The sequence below is a fragment of the Anomaloglossus baeobatrachus genome, chromosome 5 (assembly GCF_048569485.1).
Source record: "Anomaloglossus baeobatrachus isolate aAnoBae1 chromosome 5, aAnoBae1.hap1, whole genome shotgun sequence".
NCBI lineage: Eukaryota > Metazoa > Chordata > Amphibia > Anura > Aromobatidae > Anomaloglossus > Anomaloglossus baeobatrachus.
Genome location: NC_134357.1, coordinates 136721395 through 136744166, shown reverse-complemented (window position 1 = coordinate 136744166; position 22772 = coordinate 136721395). Strand labels below are relative to the sequence as shown.

The 22772-nt window shown below is 41.7% G+C and overlaps 2 protein-coding genes across 3 annotated transcripts in view; one reads left to right on the top strand and one right to left on the bottom strand.

Annotated features, from left to right (window-relative positions):
* Window positions 1–22772, bottom strand: part of LRRC20 (leucine rich repeat containing 20) — a 706926-nt gene that overhangs the window by 248292 nt on the left and 435862 nt on the right. The gene's annotated exons all lie outside the window — the stretch shown is intronic.
* Window positions 19728–22772, top strand: part of LOC142309783 (ropporin-1-like) — a 60510-nt gene continuing 57465 nt past the window's right edge. For both annotated transcript variants that reach the window (XM_075347234.1, XM_075347233.1), the window contains exons 1-2: window positions 19728–19814; window positions 20089–20212. In XM_075347234.1, coding sequence (XP_075203349.1) covers window positions 20097–20212 — 116 coding nt within the window. In that variant the 5' untranslated portion in view covers window positions 19728–19814; window positions 20089–20096. The remainder of the gene's footprint in view (window positions 19815–20088; window positions 20213–22772) is intronic.

The following is a 22772-nucleotide window of genomic DNA, read 5'->3' as shown; positions in this document are numbered from 1 at the left end:
TTAGTCTATCCAAACGTAATTTGTATAGTAATGTTCATACATGGCATTTTTGTAGCTTTATTCTGCTTTTTTTTGTGCAAAAAAGTTGCTTTTATAGTAGCAGAAAAGTAAATGGGATTTTGAAAATCTCATTCACTTAGTGCGTATTTTTTCCTTGCATTTCTCACGTGGCATATTTGCAGCATTTATTTTGCATTTTGTGTGGAAAAATACTGCATTTTACAGTAAGGCCGCTTTCACATTTTGTTTTTAGCTCCGTTCAGTGTTCCCGTTGGAGCTTCTGTCCCCTGCAAAACGTGTTTCGGACGCATGCGCCGACGGGGCCATTGACTGCTACGTCTGGGTGTCCGCCTGCAGAAAGCGTATACACCCAAAAATGGGGCAGGACCAAGCATACGCTGACTCTGTCTGTTCCATTATACTCAATGGCCCCGTCGGCGCATGCATCCGAAACATGTTTTGCGGGGGTGTTAGGACGGAAGATCCAACGGGACCACTGAATGGAGCTAAAAATGAAATGTGAAAGTTGCCTTACAGCAAAGTGAATGAGACTTCGAATATTTTTTTTTGTGTTTGTTTGCTGTACGTGTTTTGAAACCCGTAGCATGTCAATTTTTTCAGTGGTCTTCACACCTTGGAAAAAAAATGCAAGCAAAAACTAATGAAAAATACATATAATACACAGACGTTTTCCTGCTATCACTAAGTGCAAAAAAATCCACAGCAAAAACACTGCGTGTGATCAAACCATAATTGGATGCAGCAGTTTTTAAGATAAGTCTTATGTGCAAATTTTTGTACTTTACAATCTTAGCTTTGATTTTTTATTATTTGTGTGTACAATAAACAAAATGACATTCAGATTGCTATTGTATACGTTGTTTTATATTTTAATATACTTTTTTTAATGTAAGGCTGACTTTAAGACATTGACGACATCCATGATCCGAGTACTGACCATAATATCTGGAACGAATACTGGATTCTTGACTCAAACTCAACATTTTTCTACATATGTATGCAGCTGGTCTGGGTATTGTGGTTGATACCGTAAATGTTATTAGCCTTAGGTACTATACAATGTAAACAATAGGTTTTACTGCTGTAGAGAATTGGCATTACTAGTTTTCTTTCACCTTTTACCTATGCACAGAAATTATTAAACCGTCCTCTACGAAATATCAACATGCTAAATCTATTGCTGAGAGAGCTGTTAAAGGGAACTTGTCAGGTCCAATATGTACCTAGAGCCACGAGCAGTTCTGAGTGCATATTACTAATCCCCGCCTAACTGTCTCTGTATCTAGTAGCATAGATAAAGAGATCTTTTGAAAAAGTATTTCCTATTAGCATGTTAGCATGCCCACAGGGGCATGCTAACATGCTATTCAATGCTGAGCATCATCGGTAGTGACGCGCATACCAGTGTCTGTTGTCACCACCTCAGATGCCGGGTTTAGGGTCAGTGCTCATGATCAGAAGTGACTGCACTTCCGGTCATGTGCACTAGACTTCTCTGAAGCCGGATGCATACACCTGGCTTCATAGTGTGCATGACCGGAAGTGCTAATATGCTTAGAAGGCGGACTAGTCGGGGGAACTAACGCCCTTGGGACTACTCACTGAGCTCATTAGCATAAAATAAAAAATCTTTAGAAATACTTTTCCAAAGATCTCTTTATCTATGCTAGTGTATACAGGGACAGTTAGGCAGGGATTAGAAATATGAACCCAGAACTGCTTGTGGTTCTTCTATGTACATATTGAACCTGACAAGTTCATTTTAAGGTAAGAAATAAAAGCAGAAGCATCAGTGATTCTAGTTATCTGAGGCAGACTAAAACTAGACAGCGGCTGTAATAGTATTTAAAGGTACCCTCTGCCGTCAGCGCAGCAGCAATCACATCTGTATGACTAAATTAAATGCCTAACAAGCCCTGTATATTGTTATTCACTTAACTCAATGTTTAAAAAAAAGTATTTATAAGCTCCGCCTTTACCATGCTAATTAGGTCTTTGACTGGTTGATGGGGCATTAGTTCCCAAAGACCAGTCAGCTCTCCTTCCATGTTATCACTCCCCTGTGGGCGTGATAGCATGATTTCCAGGAGCCAACGTCGTCGCCAGCTACTGGAAATCTTGCATATACCCATGCCTCATTTTGGCAGCATCATTGCGCATCTCAAGCGGTTGTGTGCGTCCTTCAGAAAAGAAAACTGTGCTTGATCGGAAAACAGCTCCTGTACTTCCGGTCCTGCGCAGTGCACCTCTCTAAAGGACGCGCACACCCGCTTCAGATGCGTAGTAACTACACCGAAATAAGCTGCGCGCATGTACAAGATTTTCAGGAGCTGGAGATGATACCAACTCATCAAAATCATGTTATCACAACCACAGGGGAACGATAACATGGAATGAGGGCCATTTAGCCTGAGAAAACTAACATTGATAGTCAAAGCTCTAATTAGCATATGAAAAGCGAAGCTTCTAAATATTTTTTTTTAAAACATTCAGTTAAGTGAATAGCAAATTAGTGACACAGATGTGAATGCTGCTAGGGTGCAGGACATAGGGGACCTGACAGGTTCCTAGGGAGGGCAGAAGCAATAGTGCCATGAAATGTTCCTCTGCAACACCATCAGTTGTGTTACTATTATTATTATTTATTATTATAGCACCATTTTTTCCATGGTGCATTACATATGAAAAGGGGCATACACAGACAAGTACAATAATTATGAACAATACAAGGCAGAGACTGGAGGAGACAGGACCCTTCCTGTGAGGGCTCACAGTCTACAAATCACATTGTTCACCTACTAAGCGAAGGTAAATGAAGAAGTGATACTGTAATAGATGTGACCCACACTCACTTAAAATGATTGACAATGGTGATGAAGGCGTACTATCACAACCACTGGAAGGGATAGTAAGAATGATCCAGAATGCAACCAATATGGCAGAGGTGGTAGCCAGAAAGAAAGCTACCAGGGTAGCAATGGTAAAGGCAGTGGCCCCAAAACAAAAGGACACCTCGAGTCATCTGCTGGCCTCTCAACCGAATGTTAAACTGACTTGTTGATGGCAAAAAAAAAAATTCAGGCAGGTAAATTTTACGACATTCTGAAAATGTCTAACTTATGGTTAATTTAATTCATTTCTACATTATTTATCCCTTTCCCACCATATGACATACATTTACGTCATATGCCGGCTGCCAAATTTTGACGTGGGCTTGCAAGCCGAGCCTGCATCTTTCCTGCCAAATAATGGAAAAAATAGATAATCATCCAATCGGGAATGGGTTAACATCACATTTATCCTGTTTTCAAGAAACATAATTTCCAAATCAGCCTTTCATTTATACAATTTTGGCCAGCAGTCTGTATTATGGGAACAATAAGCACTAGAGTAACTCAAGCCTTGGCTATATTCATGTTTCTGTGAGGTTGCACAACTCTGCCCTGTATACATTGCTGATCCTTATTAGAGAGGTCAGAATATCTATTTCTGAGTTGTACGTAAAAGCGTAATTTTATGTTAATGATATTGTGTCATTGCTGTAATTAATAGAACTAAATGGAACAATTAGGCACAATAACTGACTGATCTAAACCTGGGTACAAGAACAGCTATACACAAGGAGGCAAGATAGAACATTATGGGAATGAACAAGCAGCAATTATCATATAATTGTGCTAATTACAGATGTATATTATATTCACACGTCTTTTTTTCTGCTTCAGAAAAAAGAATGAAAAAATAAATGTGAAAAAATAAAAGGAGAAGTCACATTTTATAATATATATATCCAACTGCTTTCTATACTTTTTATTGGTCAAAATATGAGAAAAATCACTGACCTGTGAAAGACCCCATTCACTACTATAGGTACGGCTGCGATCCATCAAAAACACTGACAGCACTCGTACACAAACAAATGGATGTCTAAATGAGCAGTACACAGCAGGGGAAGCAAAATCAGTTTATCTCTGCAGAGAAACATTTTTTTAACCCCTTCATGACCAAGGATGCACCTGTACCTCATTGGTAGTTTCCCTGACTTTAATGCGAGCTCACGCACTGGGCTGGCATTTTTCCCTACACATGTTGGCTGATCTGATCAGCCTACATGTGCAGTTAACAGGTGTGGGTGGATCGGACAGTGCAATCCATCACATGCCAGCAGGGATCACGCCATTCCCCAACGCTATAAGCCATCACGGGGTGCAGATGGAATGTCATGACAGTGTGTGCTTAGCTGATGCCTGTCGCTGTCATAACGAAATTTCTCTGAATGTCGTCTCGAAGATATCATCGGCATTTCTGCTTTTCAGAGTGATGTTAAAGCTTCGCTCTGAACAGCAGAAACGATGAGAGTATTGCAGCTTCAAGTCCCCTTGGCACTAGTAAAATCAATAAAAAGTAAAAAAAAAGTTTTAAAAATAAGTACAAAAGTTCGAATCACCCCTTTTGCCCCATTGAAAATAAAACTATTTAAAAAAACCAAAAAACCCCCAACAAAACACACATTTAATAATGCTGGGTTCAGAAATGTCCATTCTATCAAAATATAAAGTACACTAATCAGATCGGTAACCCAAGTAGCGGAAAAAAAAATCATAATGCCAAAATTACAGTTTTTTGGTCGCTGCAACATTGAAATAAAATAAAAAAATGTGCATCTCAAAAACGGTATAATTAAATATTGCAGCTCAGGACACAAAAAATAAAAGACATCACAAAGCCCCACATCCAAAAAATGAGAACGTTACAGGTGTCAGAAAATGGCGACAAAAGCACAATTCTTTTTTATTTTTTTACAAATTTCTGATTTGTTTTTGACCACTTAACTAATAAAAAAAATGATAAATGTTTGGTATCTATACACTTGTACTGACCTGGGGAATCAATCAGTTTTACCATATAGCACACATTGTAAATAAATAAAAAAAAATAAAAAAGAACAATTGTGGAATTGCACCTTTTTTGCAACTGCACCACACTTGGATTTTTTTTTCAAGGTCACCAGTACACTAAATTAAGATTATAGTGCCAATATGTATAGCAAAAATATATATATATATATATTTCAATTTGAGAGTCCTCAATTTTAATATCTGTCTATCTACTGACTAACACGATGGAAATATATATATATATATATATATATATATATATATGTATATATATATATATATATATATATATATATATATATATATATATTGCTAGCTAAAAAAGAAAGAATAAGTAAGAAGCAGAATGCAGCTACTGAAAAGCGACCACAAACAGTGGAGACAAATGTTCCAAAATGTAATAGACAACACAAATAATAAAGTATAGAAAATTAACCTAGTAATCTTGTGGGTTGGGAAGGGTCTGAGCTGAAATAGCATTCTGCAAATTCTTACTGACCTCTGATTTCTTCCCATCTAAAACGTAAGTGCAGAAACCGCTGTCACCACGAACATTATCACATGCTGCTAGAAAAATGTTGAGAATAGTAAAAACAATGCTTGACTTCACAATATAAAATAAAAAACAGCAGGGATACGGTCCTGGACGGTTGGATACACAACGCCATTGTTATAACAGCATTTCTACCCGATGAACATCAGTGCGGACTTCCTAATCAAATAACTGATTCCCACAAGGATGAATAAGGAAGGGAAATTGTCCCCGACTTCTGAAATAAGATGCTCTTTTGACAAAAAAGAATCCTGAAACTACTTGGTGATCACAAAGGTTTTTCCTTCTCTTTGGATTCCATAATCCATATGGCAAACTTGGCTGCACCTATAGAGCAGCAGTGCCGGGTCAGAGCGATTAAAGTAGCACTGCCCCATCTTGCTCTACGCCAAGCATCAGGGTTGGACTCTGTGCCCTGTGAAGTATATTGGTTTCATATCTTCCTTCCTATCCAACCATTTAGTGTTCAAATAATAAAAGGCCAAAAAAAATCCTAATAGTTTCTAAAATAGTAGCATCCAGTAATTAAAGAGCTTGCATCATTATTCTGTTATCCCCAATTCTTTGCTTGGAGGATAACCTACTAATCGTTGAGATTCACTACTGCTGGAGTTCCCTCCAGTCTTTAACTCTTTACCGCCGAAGCTGGTTTTCACCTTCCTGACAAAGCCAAATTTTTCAATTCTGACCAACACCAGGTTGCCACAGGTTAATGCATCTCTTAGAGGTGTGATACCCATCCTGGATTTTAAGGACTCCTGTGCCAATAAAAGCCACTAACAACACACCAGAATCATCAGGTATACACATACATCCCAAAACCAGGCTGGGAGGCTCTCTTAGCCCCAGGTCACAGGGCTGGGCACGGAGATGACAGGCAGCCAACTGGGTAGGGAGAGACCCAGCAGAGGGGAGGGAACAGTGGTTTGGTAGATGGGAGCTGGCAGGAAGTGAGCCAGTGAAGTCTGTGACAGAGAAGAGAGAGGAGAGTTCTGTGGGACCCACAGTCTGGGCGATGTGAGGACTGGGGTCCGGTCTGGCCACCGATGTCGGGTGGACCAGAGGAGCAGTCAGAAAGAAGCAGAGGACAAGAGAGCAGTGAGGGGCTGGAGAGGCCAGTTGCAGCTGGCAGGGCCCGAAGCTGCTTGAGTACCTGTGTGAAGCCTGGGGCTGGTAACTGGAATTCAGCCCAGGTTCTGTCTGTTAACCGCTGGTGAAACTAAAGGTGCAGGAAGGGTTCATCTCACACGTACCGGCACGGGAGTCTGAGAAGAAGGGATTCCCTGGAGTCCACCTTGGTAGAAGACAGTACCAGGTGGCTGCACCTTTTACCATGAGTAAAGTGACATCAACCGTAGCACTCGTGTGGACTGAATCATTGCCGACACACTGCATCGCATGCCAGCTCCAAACAATACAATCCACAGACTGGTCTACGTTATTCCCCCCTGAGCCCGGGACCTTCCCTATCTACGGAGGGACGGACACCTTGCTGCTTCAGACCATCTGCCCCGCTCCTCCCTCCAGCAGAGGCAGTACTCCAATTACCGCAAGCCGCAGGTGGCATCATGAACTTTTCCCTTGTAAATACCCCCTTCATTGAGTGGCCGCTAAGCCCTGGGTCCAGGGACCCTCGAGCCACAGCAATCCCGGATCCAAGCAGTTCGCCTGCTTAGGGGCGGCACACTTCATGTAAGCAGAGCTTCTGTTGGTGATTTCATAGGCAAAGCACTAGTGATTGGCGATCCCGAACTGTAAAGATTGGGGATCGTACCAATCACATGGTGATAAAGTTCCAGATTCCAGTCACGAGCTTTCCTGGGAAACTTGTGTTACAGATCGGTTCCAGTTCATGTTTTTTTTGTTTTATGTCTAATAAAAAAAAATTTCTATGTGTTGTGTTTTTTTTACCATTTACCAGAAAGTCATGGTGGCCATGTTTAATTTGGCATGACACCATGAATTTTGGGCTTAGTACCATCTGAGAATACAAAGCTGGTATAAACCCCTTTATTACCCAGCGTGCAACCGCCACCATGACCGCTGAACGAGCCGGGTAAAGCGCCTGGAAATGGTGCAAAGAAACTATGCACCATTTCCAGGGGCGGCTGCGGGCTGCCGAGAATCCCAGTCCCCAGCTGCCTGGCTTTACCTGACTGGCGATCAAAACACGGCGGGAGCCCATGCTTTTTTTTTTAATTATTTTTTTAACTATATATCAGTCTGCTCCTCTTCTCTTTTTGGTATTTTAAAGGGAATTTGTAACCAAGTTTTTGCCACGTAATCTGAGAGCAGAATAATGTAGAGACTGAGATCCTGATTCCAGCAGTGTTTCACTTACTGGGCTGCTTAGTGTAGTTTTGATAATCTACTGCTGATTAAACAGTGATTTTATCATTAGAGGACTAGTTGCCATGCTGCCAGGTAGTCCAGCATATTCATGAGCTCTGTATAACTGCGAGATCTGTAAAAAACATTGATTTTATCAGAATGACAGCAAACACCTCAGTAAGTGACGTTGCTAGAATCAGGGTCTCCGTATCTACGTTATGCTGCTCTCAGATTAGGGGACAGATTTCCTTAAAATTAAAAGGAAAGCAATTGACAAAAATAAAATAAAAAATAAAGACAGATAGCCCCATTTAGAAGTAACCACTAAATCTTACTCTTCTGTGTATTTGATTCAAATATATTTTTTGCTGCAAAGACCATGATAGAATCTCGATCTCATTCTAAAGGCTACTTTACACACTGCGATATCGGTACCGATATCGCTAGTGTGGGTACCCGCCCCCATCTGTTACGCGACACGGGCAAATCGCTGCCCGTGCCGCACAACATCGCCCAGACCCGTCACACATACTTACCTGTCCGGCGACGTCGCTGTGACCGGCGAACCGCCTCATTTCTAAGGGGGTGGTCCGTGCGGCGTCACAGCGACGTCACTGAAGCGTCACTGAACCGCCGCCCAATAGCAGCGGAGGGGCGGAGATGAGCGGGACGTAACATCCCGCCCACCTCCTTCCTTCTGCATAGCAGCCGGGAGGCAGGTAAATGGGAGCTTCCTCGTTCCTGCGGCGTCACATGCAGCGATGTGTGCTGCCGCAGGAACGAGGAACAACTTCGTTACTGCTGCAGTAACGATTTTTAAGAATGGACCCCCATGTCGCCGATTAGCGATTTTGCACGTTTTTGCAACGATGCAAAATCGCTTATCGGTGTCACACGCAACGGCATTGCTAATGCGGCCGGATGTGCGTCACAAATTCCGTGACCCCAACGACTCCGCATTAGCGATGTCGCAGCGTGTAAAGCCCCCTTAAGTCAACGGCTTTCTCCATATGATGCACCTGTCATAGTATCATTGCTCGTTCTCATTCACTGTTATGAAAAAATAACTGTTTACTCCAATAAATCTAATTGAAAAAATGGTGACAGGTGCACACTAGTAACACATGAATATTCATAACCTGCGATAGTAATACTTGATACTTGCAGTAAATATTAATGGCACAAATCAGAGGGAGGACCCTCGGGGCTGCTAATAGATGTCGGTTAAGTCTAAACATGGCTGAGAAACAGAACGTCATATCTGGCATCCATCCTTGGGTCCTGCAAGAATGTACAAGTCATAATCAACAACATTAACAGAAATAAACTTGAAATAGATCCCTCGGTGTGTAATAACTCTATATAATATATGCATTTCCTTTTTCTATTGAATTACTCAAATGATATTTTAATTTATTGAGATGCACTTGTATAAACATTTTTGGGAGGACTCAAAGATGGAAACTTGTTAATGCAGGAAGAGTTAGCCCTTAGTGAGATCAGGTCACAGTTATCCCCTGTAACATGGCTTCCACTAAATAATCTGGATTTTGTCAGTTAAAGTTCCAGCAATGCACTGCTCTTTGATTGACAGATGCAATAGGAAGGGAATATGTGGGTTGGGTCTTGCTATCTATTCCCGCCCCTGGCTGCCTGCACCGGAATTAACGGCTATGACGGTTACAGGGGGAGGAAGGCCAGGGAAGCACACAGGAGTGGGACTATATATATATATATATATATATATATATGTATATGTATATCACATAGGAGACACTAGAACTCCTGTATTTACATTATACATTATATAGATGACAGCTGTATGTACATTCTATAGAAGACATGGACTGCTGAATTCATCATAGCGACAAGAGCCCAGAGCCCATTTCCAGCCCATACAAACTGCTCACAAATAACATCATGGTGCTGGAAATGGCTAGCATAATGACATAATCCTTTGTTGAATGTGCTACAGCGGTCAGGCATGAACGCCGTGTGTGCATGCTCAAATCTAAAGGATAAAATAAAGGTATGGAGGGCCAAGCACTGTTGTCCCTGGGAATCTTCCCAAAGGCTGGGTGATATTACATCATAGGTTGAAGACAGAGGCCAAAGGTTCACCAACCTTTCTTGCTCTAGCTATGGGCACATCACGCTGGGACAAGAGGATGTCCAGAGTATGGAGCAACACAGAGGTACAGAGTGGTTGGAAAGGGGGTAGTAAGGCCGTCCTGTTAGGCAGAGGGGAGACGGACCACTACCTGACATTAACCTGTATCTGCTCCCTGAGCTCCCTAAGTGGGTCCTTCCCCCGCCGTCGTCACGTGCTTAGTCTCTAGCTGTCCCTCCATTCATGCTGCTTAGTCCTAAGGCTAGTGAGTGCACTAGACTTCATCACTGCACTAATAAGACATAGGGAAGACATAGGGAAGGAAGACAGACAGGGGAACATAGACAAAAGCATAACCTCCAGCTTCCACATTTGCAGCCAAGCACCAGGGCTACAAGCAACAGGACTTCAGCAGCTACAAAAAGCTTCTTCCCTTGGTCAGCTTAGAATGATTTCTATAATCAGCATCATGTGATGGACCGTGTGATTATTTAAAGAGGAAAGATGTGGTCACAAAGCAGTTGCAGCTCAGATAAACCTAATTAGGAGCTATCAGCAAGAAAAAGGTCTAACGCTTGCTACACTAAAAGAAAGAAACGTTTAAAATGCAGAGTCTCACAAGGCAATGTGAGACTCAGATCCCAAACTTGTCACAAGTCTCCCAAGTACAGGAGATCCTAGTGACAGTACCCCCCTTTCTTCGAGAGGCCTCAGGACCCTCAAGACCGGACACGACCTAGGCAAATAATGTACCAACCCACCGGCATTCATTTCCATCATCTCCTGGCCTTCGAGGTTACCATGAACAGAAAATCTGTCTGGGAGGGCAATTTTGAGTCTAAGCTGAGTGTGGTTGTGAGACGAGACCAGCAAACCTGTCATTTGCTACAACTGTTGCACAACCTGAGACCGAATGTCTTTCACTTCCTGAGACAGAATCTGCATCAAGTGTGCCAAAGCAGCAGCCTGAGCCATATCAACCCCCCAACATTTTTAAGGGCCAGTGATAATGTTATGTTCGAACAAGGGAATGTCCGGCGCATGGCGCAACACAAAAGGACAACGTAGATGGAAAGGGGGTAGGAAGGCCCTCATGGTAGGTAGAGAGGAGATAGGTCACCAGCTGATACTAACCTGTGTCTGCTCCCTGAGCCCTAATGTCCCTAAGCAGGCCCTTCCCCTGCCACCGTTATTTGCTTAGTCCCTTCTGGCTCGTGCAAAGGCCGATAAGTGCACTAGACTTTGCCACTGTGGTAATAAGACATAGGGGGAAAAACGACAGACAGGGTAACATAGACAAAAGGATATACTTCTACAGTTGCAGCCAAGCACCAGAGCTGCAAACAGGACTACAGCAGCTACATGAAGCTTCTTCCTTCCAAAGTAAGGGGCCCGTTCAGAATGATTTCTATAACCGGTATTATGTGATGAAACATGTAACTATTTAAAGAGGAAGGGAGTGGTCAGAAACCGACTGCATCGACCTGAGATAATACTAACCAAGAACTACAAGCAAGAAAAAGTTCATTAACCTATGCTGCACCAATTGAAAGTAACGATGTTTAAAACACAGTCTCACAAAGCAATGTGGGGACTCAGATCGCAAACCTGTCACAAGTTTCCCAAGGACAGGAGACCCTCGTGACTGCACATGGCTGATGGAATCTGGTAATATGCCTAACAATAGCACTTAAAAGTTAGGATTACATTGTATATTGAAAAAAAATAATTGCATAATTAAAAAAAATATCTAACGATAAAAAATAATACAGCACCCAAGCATTGCTATAAGGGGAAATGATTTTATGACCTGCTCTGGGCTGAATGAAGGGGTTGTTGGTAGGAGTCGTGATGTGAAGATTATGTGGATTTCGAGTAAATCTCCATCAATGGCTGAAGGATTTGTGTGGTGCTCCACTGGGTGCTCTTATTGTTGGCAGCCTATCTCCGTTATTGGAATTGATGAACAGTAATAGGAAATAGAAAGTTAACACCTTTCATAACCCAGCTGAATACACTTCTCGCATATAGGACATAAATACTTATCGCAAAAAAAACATTTTGCACAATGGCTAACACAATAATGTAAAAATGATAGAATATATACCGTACATAAAAAATGAAAATAAACAGATTAGAAAAAATGTTAGGTGTTTAATTTTATAAAAAAAAAAAAAAAAATAAGGTGACATATTTCCACTTTTGTACTGAAATGTGAACGTTTCACATTATTACAGTGTTTATGGACTGACATCTATGGTATCAGACACTTGCAGTTTGCATTGACTTGAACTACAGTAGAAAAGTTAGAAGGGTGATATAAATAATTAGTGATGGGCGAGCGTGGTCTGTATGTGGTCTGGTATGTGGTCGGAGAGCCGGACTGCCCACGTTGTCTCAGTGCAGTGTGATCATTAGGGCTCTGACCCGCACAAATTCTCACTTGCTTTCTGAAATTGCTGTCGTCGTTAACTTTCAACAAACTCAGTCACAAAAACATTTATTAGTTCAAACTATACATCCTGTCTATCAACAGGCTGGGTGGGAAAAATGGGTGCACGATGCCTCCAGATTAGGCAGAAGTATAACACTGACAACTATAAGCAGTCACAGAGGTTTCTCTGACCGTAACCCCTTCCTGCCAAAGCCAATTTTTGTTTTTGTGTTTTTATTATTTCTACCAAAGTAGCCGCATGAGGGATTGATTTTTTTATGAGAGGAGTTGTACTTTTGAATGACAGTGCACCATTTAGTTTGCTATATAATATACTAAATATATTTGGCATTGTTGCTTGGAGTTAGCTTTTATGATGTTTACTATTTGGCAAAAAGTTACAGTGATACCAAACTTTACATATATATATATATATATATATATATATATATATATATAAAATATCTTTTTATTTTATGGCTTTTAAAAAATCTGAAGTTTTCTGTATATGGAGGTGTGTGACTGTTTTTTTTGCCATGTGATTAGTAGATTATTATTTGCACCATTTTGGGTTACAGATGACTTTTTGTTCAGCTTTTATTTCATGCATGTTGTCTGTAAAATATCTGTCTCTCACCATTTATGGACTGGGCTCAGCTCTTGCGATCACTCCACATAACCAGAAGTGTAACCATGTAATCGCGGGGTGTGAGATCACAACTGGATCTATGGAGGAAGGGGGCCTGTGGAGGAAAATGTTATGTTAAACTTTGGGTGTATCCTTCAGTTGAAATCTATTGCGGAGCAGAGAGCCGCTGGCTCCCTGCCCCTCACTTAGCCATAGGTCTATCAGAAGCCTATGGCTGCAGAGCAAGTCAGCATAATGATATTGAGCAGCAGGAATCTCAATGTAGTGACGTCATTGCACCACCTGATGACATTACACTGGCATGCTCTGTATCAGCCAGCCTCTGATATGTTAGAAGAAGCATAAAAACTAAGAAGCCATGTGTGGATACTGGAAAACGTGAGAGATTTCATTGTCTGTTTTTTTGTGGGGTTTTTTTATATAGAAGTGTGAAGCACTTTAAGGAAACAATATTCTGGTATGGGGACTAAATAATAAGTTTGGGGTCCAAAAATAAAACATCATCAGGATATTGGGCATTGTTAGGGTGTAGGGAGTACAAAAGATGATCATTATTAGCATCGGCGGACGCAGACAGAAAAGGGCCCCTGTATAAGAACAATGTATGGACCCTTTGCAACCTAAAAGCTCATCAAAAAGCACAATTCCATCTACTTTGGAGGTAGAAATGCATCTCCCAATATCTTGAGCCCCTGTATGACTGAACAGGCTGCACCAATATCTGACCCTGGTTATTAGGGTGTGGTGGCTACATAAGAGAATATAACTACTATAATAGGGCCAGGAAGAGGTACATTACACTGGTATGGTATAGAGACACTGTACAATACTAGTGTACTGGGATTTAAAGGGACATAAGAATTACTATTGTATGTTGGACATATACGGTAATATCACTACTTGTAGACTGTGAGCCTTCGCGGGCAGGGTCCTCTATCACCTCCTGTACCTGTCTGTGCCTTGTATTGTTTATGATTATTGTTCTTGTCCTTATAATGTATACCCTTTTCACATGTACAGCGCCATGGAATAAATGGCGCTATAATAACAATAAATAATATTAATAATACTGTGTTGTATTTAATTTTTGGAAAATTGATACTGTGGGGCAAAAAACAGGTACTTTTATTGTAGAAGTGGGGAAAAAAAGGGAAGGAGGATCTAAAAGCCATAAGCCATAGATATTTGGGTAACATTTTGCAGAGCTAAATTGTGGCACTAAGAATTTACAATAGTTGGCGCCACATGAAGCGGAACAGAGAAAGTGACTTACCTCATTTGGAGATGCAACTGGTGAGAATCCAGAGTTAATGATACCTTCCACAATATGGTCCTTGTATGGAGGAGATCTTGGTGTTTGTGCTGTGAATTTTATTAACATTCAGTATAGTGGTAATATTTGGTCACTATGTGGTGGTAATATATGGTCATGCTGTGGTGGTATTTGTCTCTTGTATGTGGTATTATTGGTATATTGGTCTTGGTATAGTGTTTTTTTTTAGCAATGGAATGGTGGTTATAGGCAAACTATATGTGGTAGTAATATATTATCATGGTGTGGTGACATTATTTTGCCTTTTTATATGGTGGTATGGGTAATATTGGTATTTATATAGTGGATTTTGTTCAGTAACAGAATAAAGATATTTATTATTCGGTAACTATATTACTGTATTATTTATTATAAGAAAACTATCTTACTGCATTGTTTCTCTGTCAGATTATATTGAATTTGTATTTCTTTTATAAGGGTCAATGTCGCTGCAGGTTCCCAATTTTGCCTTGGTGGTATTGTACTAACAGAAAATGTGCAATCCACATTTAAACAAAATTTGACCGATGCAAAATTATGGGCACCTCAAGATAAAAGTGACATTAATATTTTGTAGATCCTCCTTTTGCAAAAATAACAGCCTCTAGTCGCTTCCTGTAGCTTTTAATGAGTTCCTGGATCCTTGATGAAGGTATATTTGACCATTCCTGTTTACAAAACAATTCCAGTTCAGTTAAGTTTGATGGTCGCCGAGCATGGACAGCACGTTTCAAATCATTCCACAGATTTTCAATGATATTCAGGTCTGGGGACTGGGATGGCCATTCCAGAACATTGTAATTGTTCCTCTGCATGAATGCCTGAGTAGATTTGGAGCGGGGTTTTGGAACATTGTCTTGCTGAAATATCCATCCCCTGCGTAACTTCAACTTCGTCACTGATTCTTGCACATTATTGTCATGAAACTGCTGATACTAAGTTGAATCCATGCGACCCTCAATTTTAACAAGATTCCCGATGCCGGCATTGGCCCCACAGCCACAAAGCAATGATGGAACCTCCACCAAATTTTACTGTGGGTAGCAAGTGCTTTTCTTGGAATGCCGTGTTTTTTTGCCTCCATGCATAACGCCTTTTTGTATGACCAAACAACTCAATCTTTGTTTCATCAGTCCACAGGACCTTCTTCCAAAATGTAACTGGCTTGTCCAAATGTGCTTTTGCATACCTCAGGCGACTCTGTTTGTGGCGTGCTTGCAGAATTGGCTTCTTTTGCATCTCTCCCATACAGCTTCTCCTTGTGCAATGTGCGCTGTATTGTTGACCGATGCACATTGACACCATCTGCAGCGAGATGATGCTGCAGGTCTTTGGAGCTGGTCTGTGGATTGTCATTGACTGTTCTCACCATTCTTCTCTGCCTTTCTGATATTTTTCTTGGCCTGCCACTTCTGGGCTTAACAAGAACTGTATCTGTGTTCTTCCATTTCCTTACTATGTTCCTCACAGTGGAAACTGTCAGTTTAAATCTCTGAGACCATTTTTTGTATCGTTCCCCTGAATAATCTTTGTTTTTAGATCATTTGAGAGTTGTTTTGAGGAGCCCATGATGCCACTCTTCATAGGAGATTCAAATAGGAGAACAACTTGCAAGTGGCCACCTTAAATACCTTTTCTCATAATTGGATACACCTGCCTATGAAGTTCAAAGCTCAATGAGGTTACAAAACCAATTTAGTGCTTTAGTATGTCAGTAAAAAGTAGTTTGGAGTTCAAATCAAGAAATTGATAAGGCCCATTTCACACGTCAGTGAAAAACACAGACGTTTTTCACTGGCATGTAAAACACGCACATGTCCCTGCGTGTGCCGAAAATCACGGCACACGTGGGTTGTCTAAGTGCAATCCGGGCTCCGTTCTCCGTGGCCCGTGATTGCACTTAGAGATTCACTCACCTGCGCCCGCTCCCGCTGTCCATGGTGCTGAATCCTCCCGCGACGCAGCATCCGGCCGGCGGTGACCCCCGCAGGAGCTGCTTCCGGGTCGACTGTGTCGCGCATAATGAATATGCGCGACAGTAATCAGCCGGCACAGAAGGAGCAGGGAGAACGGGCTGCAGAGGACATCGCTGGACGCCGGGTGAGTTAAAATGATTTTTATTTTAAAAGCACGTTTTTTTCTGGCACGTGTTTCACGGACCACACCACTGCGTGGTCCGTGGAACATCAGTGCTGCCAGAAAAAATGGACATGCCTCCGTGCAGTAATCACGCACACGCGGGTACACTGCACGGAGACACGTGCAGTGAAAATTCACTGACGTGTGAGCAGACCCATTCATTAGAATGGGTCTGCATATGTCAGTGATTCTGGTACGTTTAAAAAAAAGCACAAACGTACCAGAATCACTGACATGTGAAAGGGGCCTAAGGGTGCCCATACTTTTGCACCGGTCAAATTTTGTTTAAATGCGGATTGCACATTTTCTGTTAGTACAATAAACCTCATTTCAATCCAGAAATAGTACTCAGTCCATCAGTTATTAGATATATGAAACTGAAATAGCTGTTGCAAAAACCCAAATTGTTATAAAGAAAAAAGGTTAACATTAATAGGGGTGCCCAAACTTTTTCATATGACTGTATACCCTACTGTAACTAAATAAAAGCATAGTGCATATAAATGAACATAGGATACTTACTAAAGACTATTTTTGATCAAAAAAAGCATAAAGCCATCCTGCAGCGATAAGGTGTTCCCAATCAGGACAGAATCTAATACTGGACATTTCATCTATAGTGTCTTCCATGGGTGCGTGGTCAGATAGGACCCAGTCACTCTCGGCCCTTATTCAGGTAAGGTTTTAATACTAGAGAGTGTTAGTGTAAGGGGTACTTTGCACACTACGACATCGCAGGTGTGATGTCGGTGGGGTCAAATTGAAAATGACGCACTTCCGGCATCGCATGCGACATCGTAGTGTGTAAAGGCTCGATGATACGATTAACGAGCGCAAAAGCGTCGTAATCGTATCATCGGTGCATCCATGATTACGGTAATCCATGATTACGCTGACGCGACAGTCCCATGTTGTTCCTCGCTCCTGCGGCAGCACACATCGCTGTGTGTGAAGCCGCAGGAGCGCTGAACATCTCCTACCGGCGTCACTGCGGCTTCCGTAGGATATGCGGAAGGAAAGAGGTGGGCGGAAATGTTTACATCCCGCTCATCTCCGCCCCTCCGCTCCTATTGGCCGCCTGCCGTGTGACGTCGCAGTGACGCCGCACGACCCGCCCCCTTAATAAGGAGGCGGGTCGCCGGCCAGAGCGACGGTCGCAGGACAGGTGAGTCCATGTGAAGCTGCCGTAGCGATAATGTTCGCTACGGCAGCTATCACAAGGATATCGCTGCTGCAACGGGGGCGGGTACTATCGCGCTCGGCATCGCAGCATCGGCCTGCGATGTCGCAGCGTGCAAAGTACCCCTTAGTGTTAACCTGATTTGGATACACTTTGCCTTGGTGGGATGGCTTGACAGTTTTTTGATCAAAAATAGTGCTTACTAAGTACTCTATGTTTATTTATATGCACTATGCTTTTATTTAGTTACAGCAGGTTATACATCAATATTATTTTCAGCATGAGTTTCATTATTTAAACGAAGTACACTTGTGCACAAAAGATATTTGATTAGATCTCCAAAATGTCTGGAACAACCTCCATGCTATGTTCCTTCAAAAACTGTGTGCAAGTGTATTATGAGCCTGTGACTTTTAATCATAGTGGTAAAGCCTAGAACGGCTTCAATTACCTCTCAGTACATAGTTCCTGCCACTGACTGACAGCCAGCTCAAATGCTGAGTCAGCTGTCAGTCAGTACCAGGAGCGGGGTTAGAGCCGATGCTACATGAGGACTGAGCAATGGCTGAAACTGCACCGTCCACGGCCAAGGCTGCCAGGAGGAAAAAAAAGAGTATTTTCTCCCAGGAGCTTAACTATTAGTGCGGCAGCTGCACCGCATCACAACGCTATTAACCATAGCACGCCATGGCCATTTTTTGGATTCGTTTCTTCCTCCCACTTCTTCCAAGAACCATACTTTTTTCATTATTCCGTCAATATAGCCATATGAGAGCTTGTTTTCTGCAGGATGAGTTGTAATTTTGAGGGATAACATTCATTTTACCTATAGTGTACTGGTAAATAAAAAAAAATCCAAGTGTAGTAAAATTGCAAAAAAAAGTGCAATTTCACAATTTTTTTTTTTTTTTTACTATGTTCACTATATGGTGAAACTGATCAGGCAGTATGATTCTCTAGGTCAGTATGAGTACGCAGATATCAAACATGTATGTCATGAAGGGGTTAGCCTGCAGATTAACACGGTGGCTCAGTGGTTAGCACTGCAGTCTTGCAGCGCTGGGGTCCTGGGTCCAAATCCCACCAAGGACACTATCTGCAAGGAGTTTATATGTTCTCCCCGTGTTTGTGTGGGTTTCCTCCGGGTACTCCGGTTTCCTCCCACACTCCAAAGACATAGAGATAGGGACTCTAGATTGTGAGCCCCAATGGGGACAGTATGACCAATGTATGTAAGGCGCTGTGGAATTAATAGCGCTATATAAATGAATAAAATAATTATTATTATTATATTTGCAGGTTAATAGCTTTTCTTGCACATCACATTTCCTTTAATCTCCTGCTGATAAAACAGGGGTTTTATCAACACTATAGCAAGCATCTGCTCTTAGATTACGTGGCAAAAACCTGGTAATAGATTCCCTTGAAAAGCCCACCCTTCATCTATACTCAATATGTGCATATCCATGTTAAGTAGCACTTTATTGCTTAACACACATAACAAATAAGATCAAGTAATTTATTTATATAATCAACCCATAAATAGGAGACCCGAGTGGTGAGCGATTGGCTCCAAAGTCCTCTCCAAATTGGGTTATCTCTTAATTTCTAACTGTCTACGCCCCAACAGGGGAGCACTCTGGTGGGCAAGCGCAACCCTGAGGAAGACAGGTAAGAAATCACTCAAAGCCGATCTTCTAGATCCTGTAAAAACGTCAGCCAGAATTTGGTGTTACATTCAACTTCTCAACTTTACTTTCTTTTTTCTTATGCTAATTGTACTATGAGGCCCAGCGTGGGTCACCAGCAAAGTGAAAACAGTAATATGGAAAGAAATTATGTTTGTCAGAAAAGAGCAAATTAGTGTAATGAATAAACCAGGGAACATAAAGAATGGGAAAAGAGGACAGAATGTACTTAAAACTCTAATGACATGTCTGAGGCAAACGTTACAAGTCACGAGGTACGTTTTTTGACATATTCGCCATAACCTCCTCGGTTTCCACATCTACAAATGGCGTTAATCATATTTATAGTACAATGATTTGCCTGACAACCTGTAATTATGCGGCAGCAATTATGACATGTGTTGGTTGCTAGGATACACGGAACACGGCACTGACCCGGTGGACGTTGGTCTGTTAGGCACCAGGTGGTTTTCCTCGTCTCATCAAGATCTACTTTAAGGTTCGTTAGTGGTTTACAGCTTAACAAACAACCCCATATATGCCATCCCAAGGATCCATCACACAGATTAAGGATTTTCCAGATTTGTAAACAGTGATAAGAGACAATAATATATATATGTTTATTCACCAGGAATCACCAGGCAAATAATGACTTACTGTACGTTGAATGACCAGTACCATGTTGCCTACCATTATTTGTAGTTATCATCTCATATCACTTCATTCTGTATACAGATCCATGTATAATTTACTGTTGTGTAATGTCTTCACAGAACCCGCCATGCCAATAACAGACGACCAGATGACAATTCCAACAGAACTGCCAGAAATTCTGAAGCAGTTCACAAGTGCCACCATCATTGCCCAGCCACCTGACCTCCTGGAGTGGTCTTACATGTATGTTATTATCACATATGTTATGATCTTGATGGATTTACAATACATAATCAATACATCAGGCATGGCGCTACGGATAAGGAACCTTTCAAGTGATATAAGCCATCAAACCAATGCAATACTAGCTCCACTATAATACAATCTGGCAGATGGGTCAAACCCTAAATATTCGACTAAAACATAAATATTGGTTGCAAATAGGGAGTAATGCCTGCTCACTCGAAAAACTTGAGTGCTCGAAAAAAAGAAGTCAAATAAAGGTAGATTATTTTCGGCACACCATGGGTGAAATAATAGAAGTCCAAAGAATGATATTTGCAATATAAGTCCACTTTTTATTTCTCAAGCAAAAAAAAAAAAATGTAAAAAAGAAAAGAGAATACAGATGTCCAGAAGCCACGTGGCTGCACTCTTGTCCAGGACACAGGTTCCTTATTACCCTTTGAGGGCTGATTTGCCTTTTGGTAACATTGATGATACCAGCTCAGAACTCTGAGGACAACAGCACCTTGCATGTATGAATACAGCCCCTTGAGAGGTCTCTTCTCTCTTCCTAAGCAAGGAAACCGTAAATATTACATGTGACCTGACCATACTTTTGTATCATATTCCTCTATTCAGAGCCCTCTACATCTCCCACAAGCTTCTAACTATGGAATCCACCTGACTGCCATTTCTCTGATTTTATAAGGCACTGTGCACACAGACTCTCCAGACAACCACCTTGAAAAAGGCCCAAAAAGGCCGAAACGTTGGTCTCTGGAATCTGTATTCTTTTTTTTACATTTTTTTTCAGCTTGAGAAATAAAAAGTGGACTTATATTGCAAATATCATTCTTTGGACTTCCATTATTTCACCCATGGTGTGCCGAAAATAATCTACCTTTTTTTTTATATATATAAATATTGGTTGCAATTTTTAGAATTCCTGAAAACTTTCCAGGTGGTACAGTGCCTACAAGTAGAATTCAACCCCCTGCAGATTTAGCAGGTTTGATAAGATACAAATAAGTTAGAGCCTGCAAACTTCAAACAAGAGCAGGATTTATTAACAGATGCATAAATCTTATAAACCAACAAGTTATGTTGCTCAGTTAAATTTTAATACATTTTCAACATAAAAGTGTGGGTCAATTATTATTCAACCCCTAGGTTTAATATTTTGTGGAATAACCCTTGTTTGCAATTACAGCTAATAATCGTCTTTTATAAGACCTGATCAGGCCGGCACAGGTCTCTGGAGTTATCTTGGCCCACTCCTCCATGCAGATCTTCTCCAAGTTATCTAGGTTCTTTGGGTGTCTCATGTGGACTTTAATCTTGAGCTCCTTCCACAAGTTTTCAATTGGGTTAAGGTCAGGAGACTGACTAGGCCACTGCAACACCTTGATTTTTTCCCTCTTCAACCAGGCCTTGGTTTTCTTGGCTGTGTGCTTTGGGTCGTTGTCTTGTTGGAAGATGAAATGATGACCCATCTTAAGATCCTTGATGGAGGAGCGGAGGTTCTTGGCCAAAATCTCCAGGTAGGCCGTGCTATCCATCTTCCCATGGATGCGGACCAGATGGCCAGGCCCCTTGGCTGAGAAACCGCTCCACAGCATGATGCTGCCACCACCATGCTTGACTGTAGGGATGGTATTCTTGGGGTCGTATGCAGTGCCATCCAGTCTCCAAACGTCACGTGTGTGGTTGGCACCAAAGATCTCGATCTTGGTCTCATCAGACCAGAGAACCTTGAACCAGTCTGTCTCAGAGTCCTCCAAGTGATCATGAGCAAACTGTAGACGAGCCTTGACATGACGCTTTGAAAGTAAAGGTACCTTACGGGCTCATCTGGAACGGAGACCATTGCGGTGGAGTACGTTACTTATGGTATTGACTGAAACCAATGTCCCCACTGCCATGAGATCTTACCGGAGCTCTTTCCTTGTTGTCCTTGGGTTAGCCTTGACTCTTCGGACAAGCCTGGCCTCGGCACTGGTGGAAACTTTCAAAGGCTGTCCAGGCCGTGGAAGGCTAACAGTAGTTCCATAAGCCTTCCACCTCCGGATGATGCTCCCAACAGTGGAGACAGGTAGGCCTAACTCCTTGGAAAGGGTTTTGTACCCCTTGCCAGCCTTGTGACCCTCCACGATCTTGTCTCTGATGGCCTTGGAATGCTCCTTTGTCTTTCCCATGTTGACCAAGTATGAGTGCTGTTCCCAAGTTTGGGGAGGGTCTTAATTAGTCAGAAAAGGCTGGAAAAAGAGATAATTAATCCAAATATGTGAAGCTCATTGTTCTTTGTGCCTGAAATACTTCTTAATACTTTAGGGGAACCAAACAGAATTCTGGTAGATTGAGGGGTTGAATAATAAATGACCCTCTGAATAAACTTTTCACAATTTAAAAAAAAAATAAATAAAAAAAAGAAATAACATTCTTTTTTGCTGCAGTGCATTTCACACTTCCAGGCTGATCTACAGTCCAAATGTCACAATGCCAAGTTAATTCCAAACGTGTAAACCTGCTAAATCTGTAGGGGGTTGAATACTACTTGTAGGCACTGTATTTCTATACT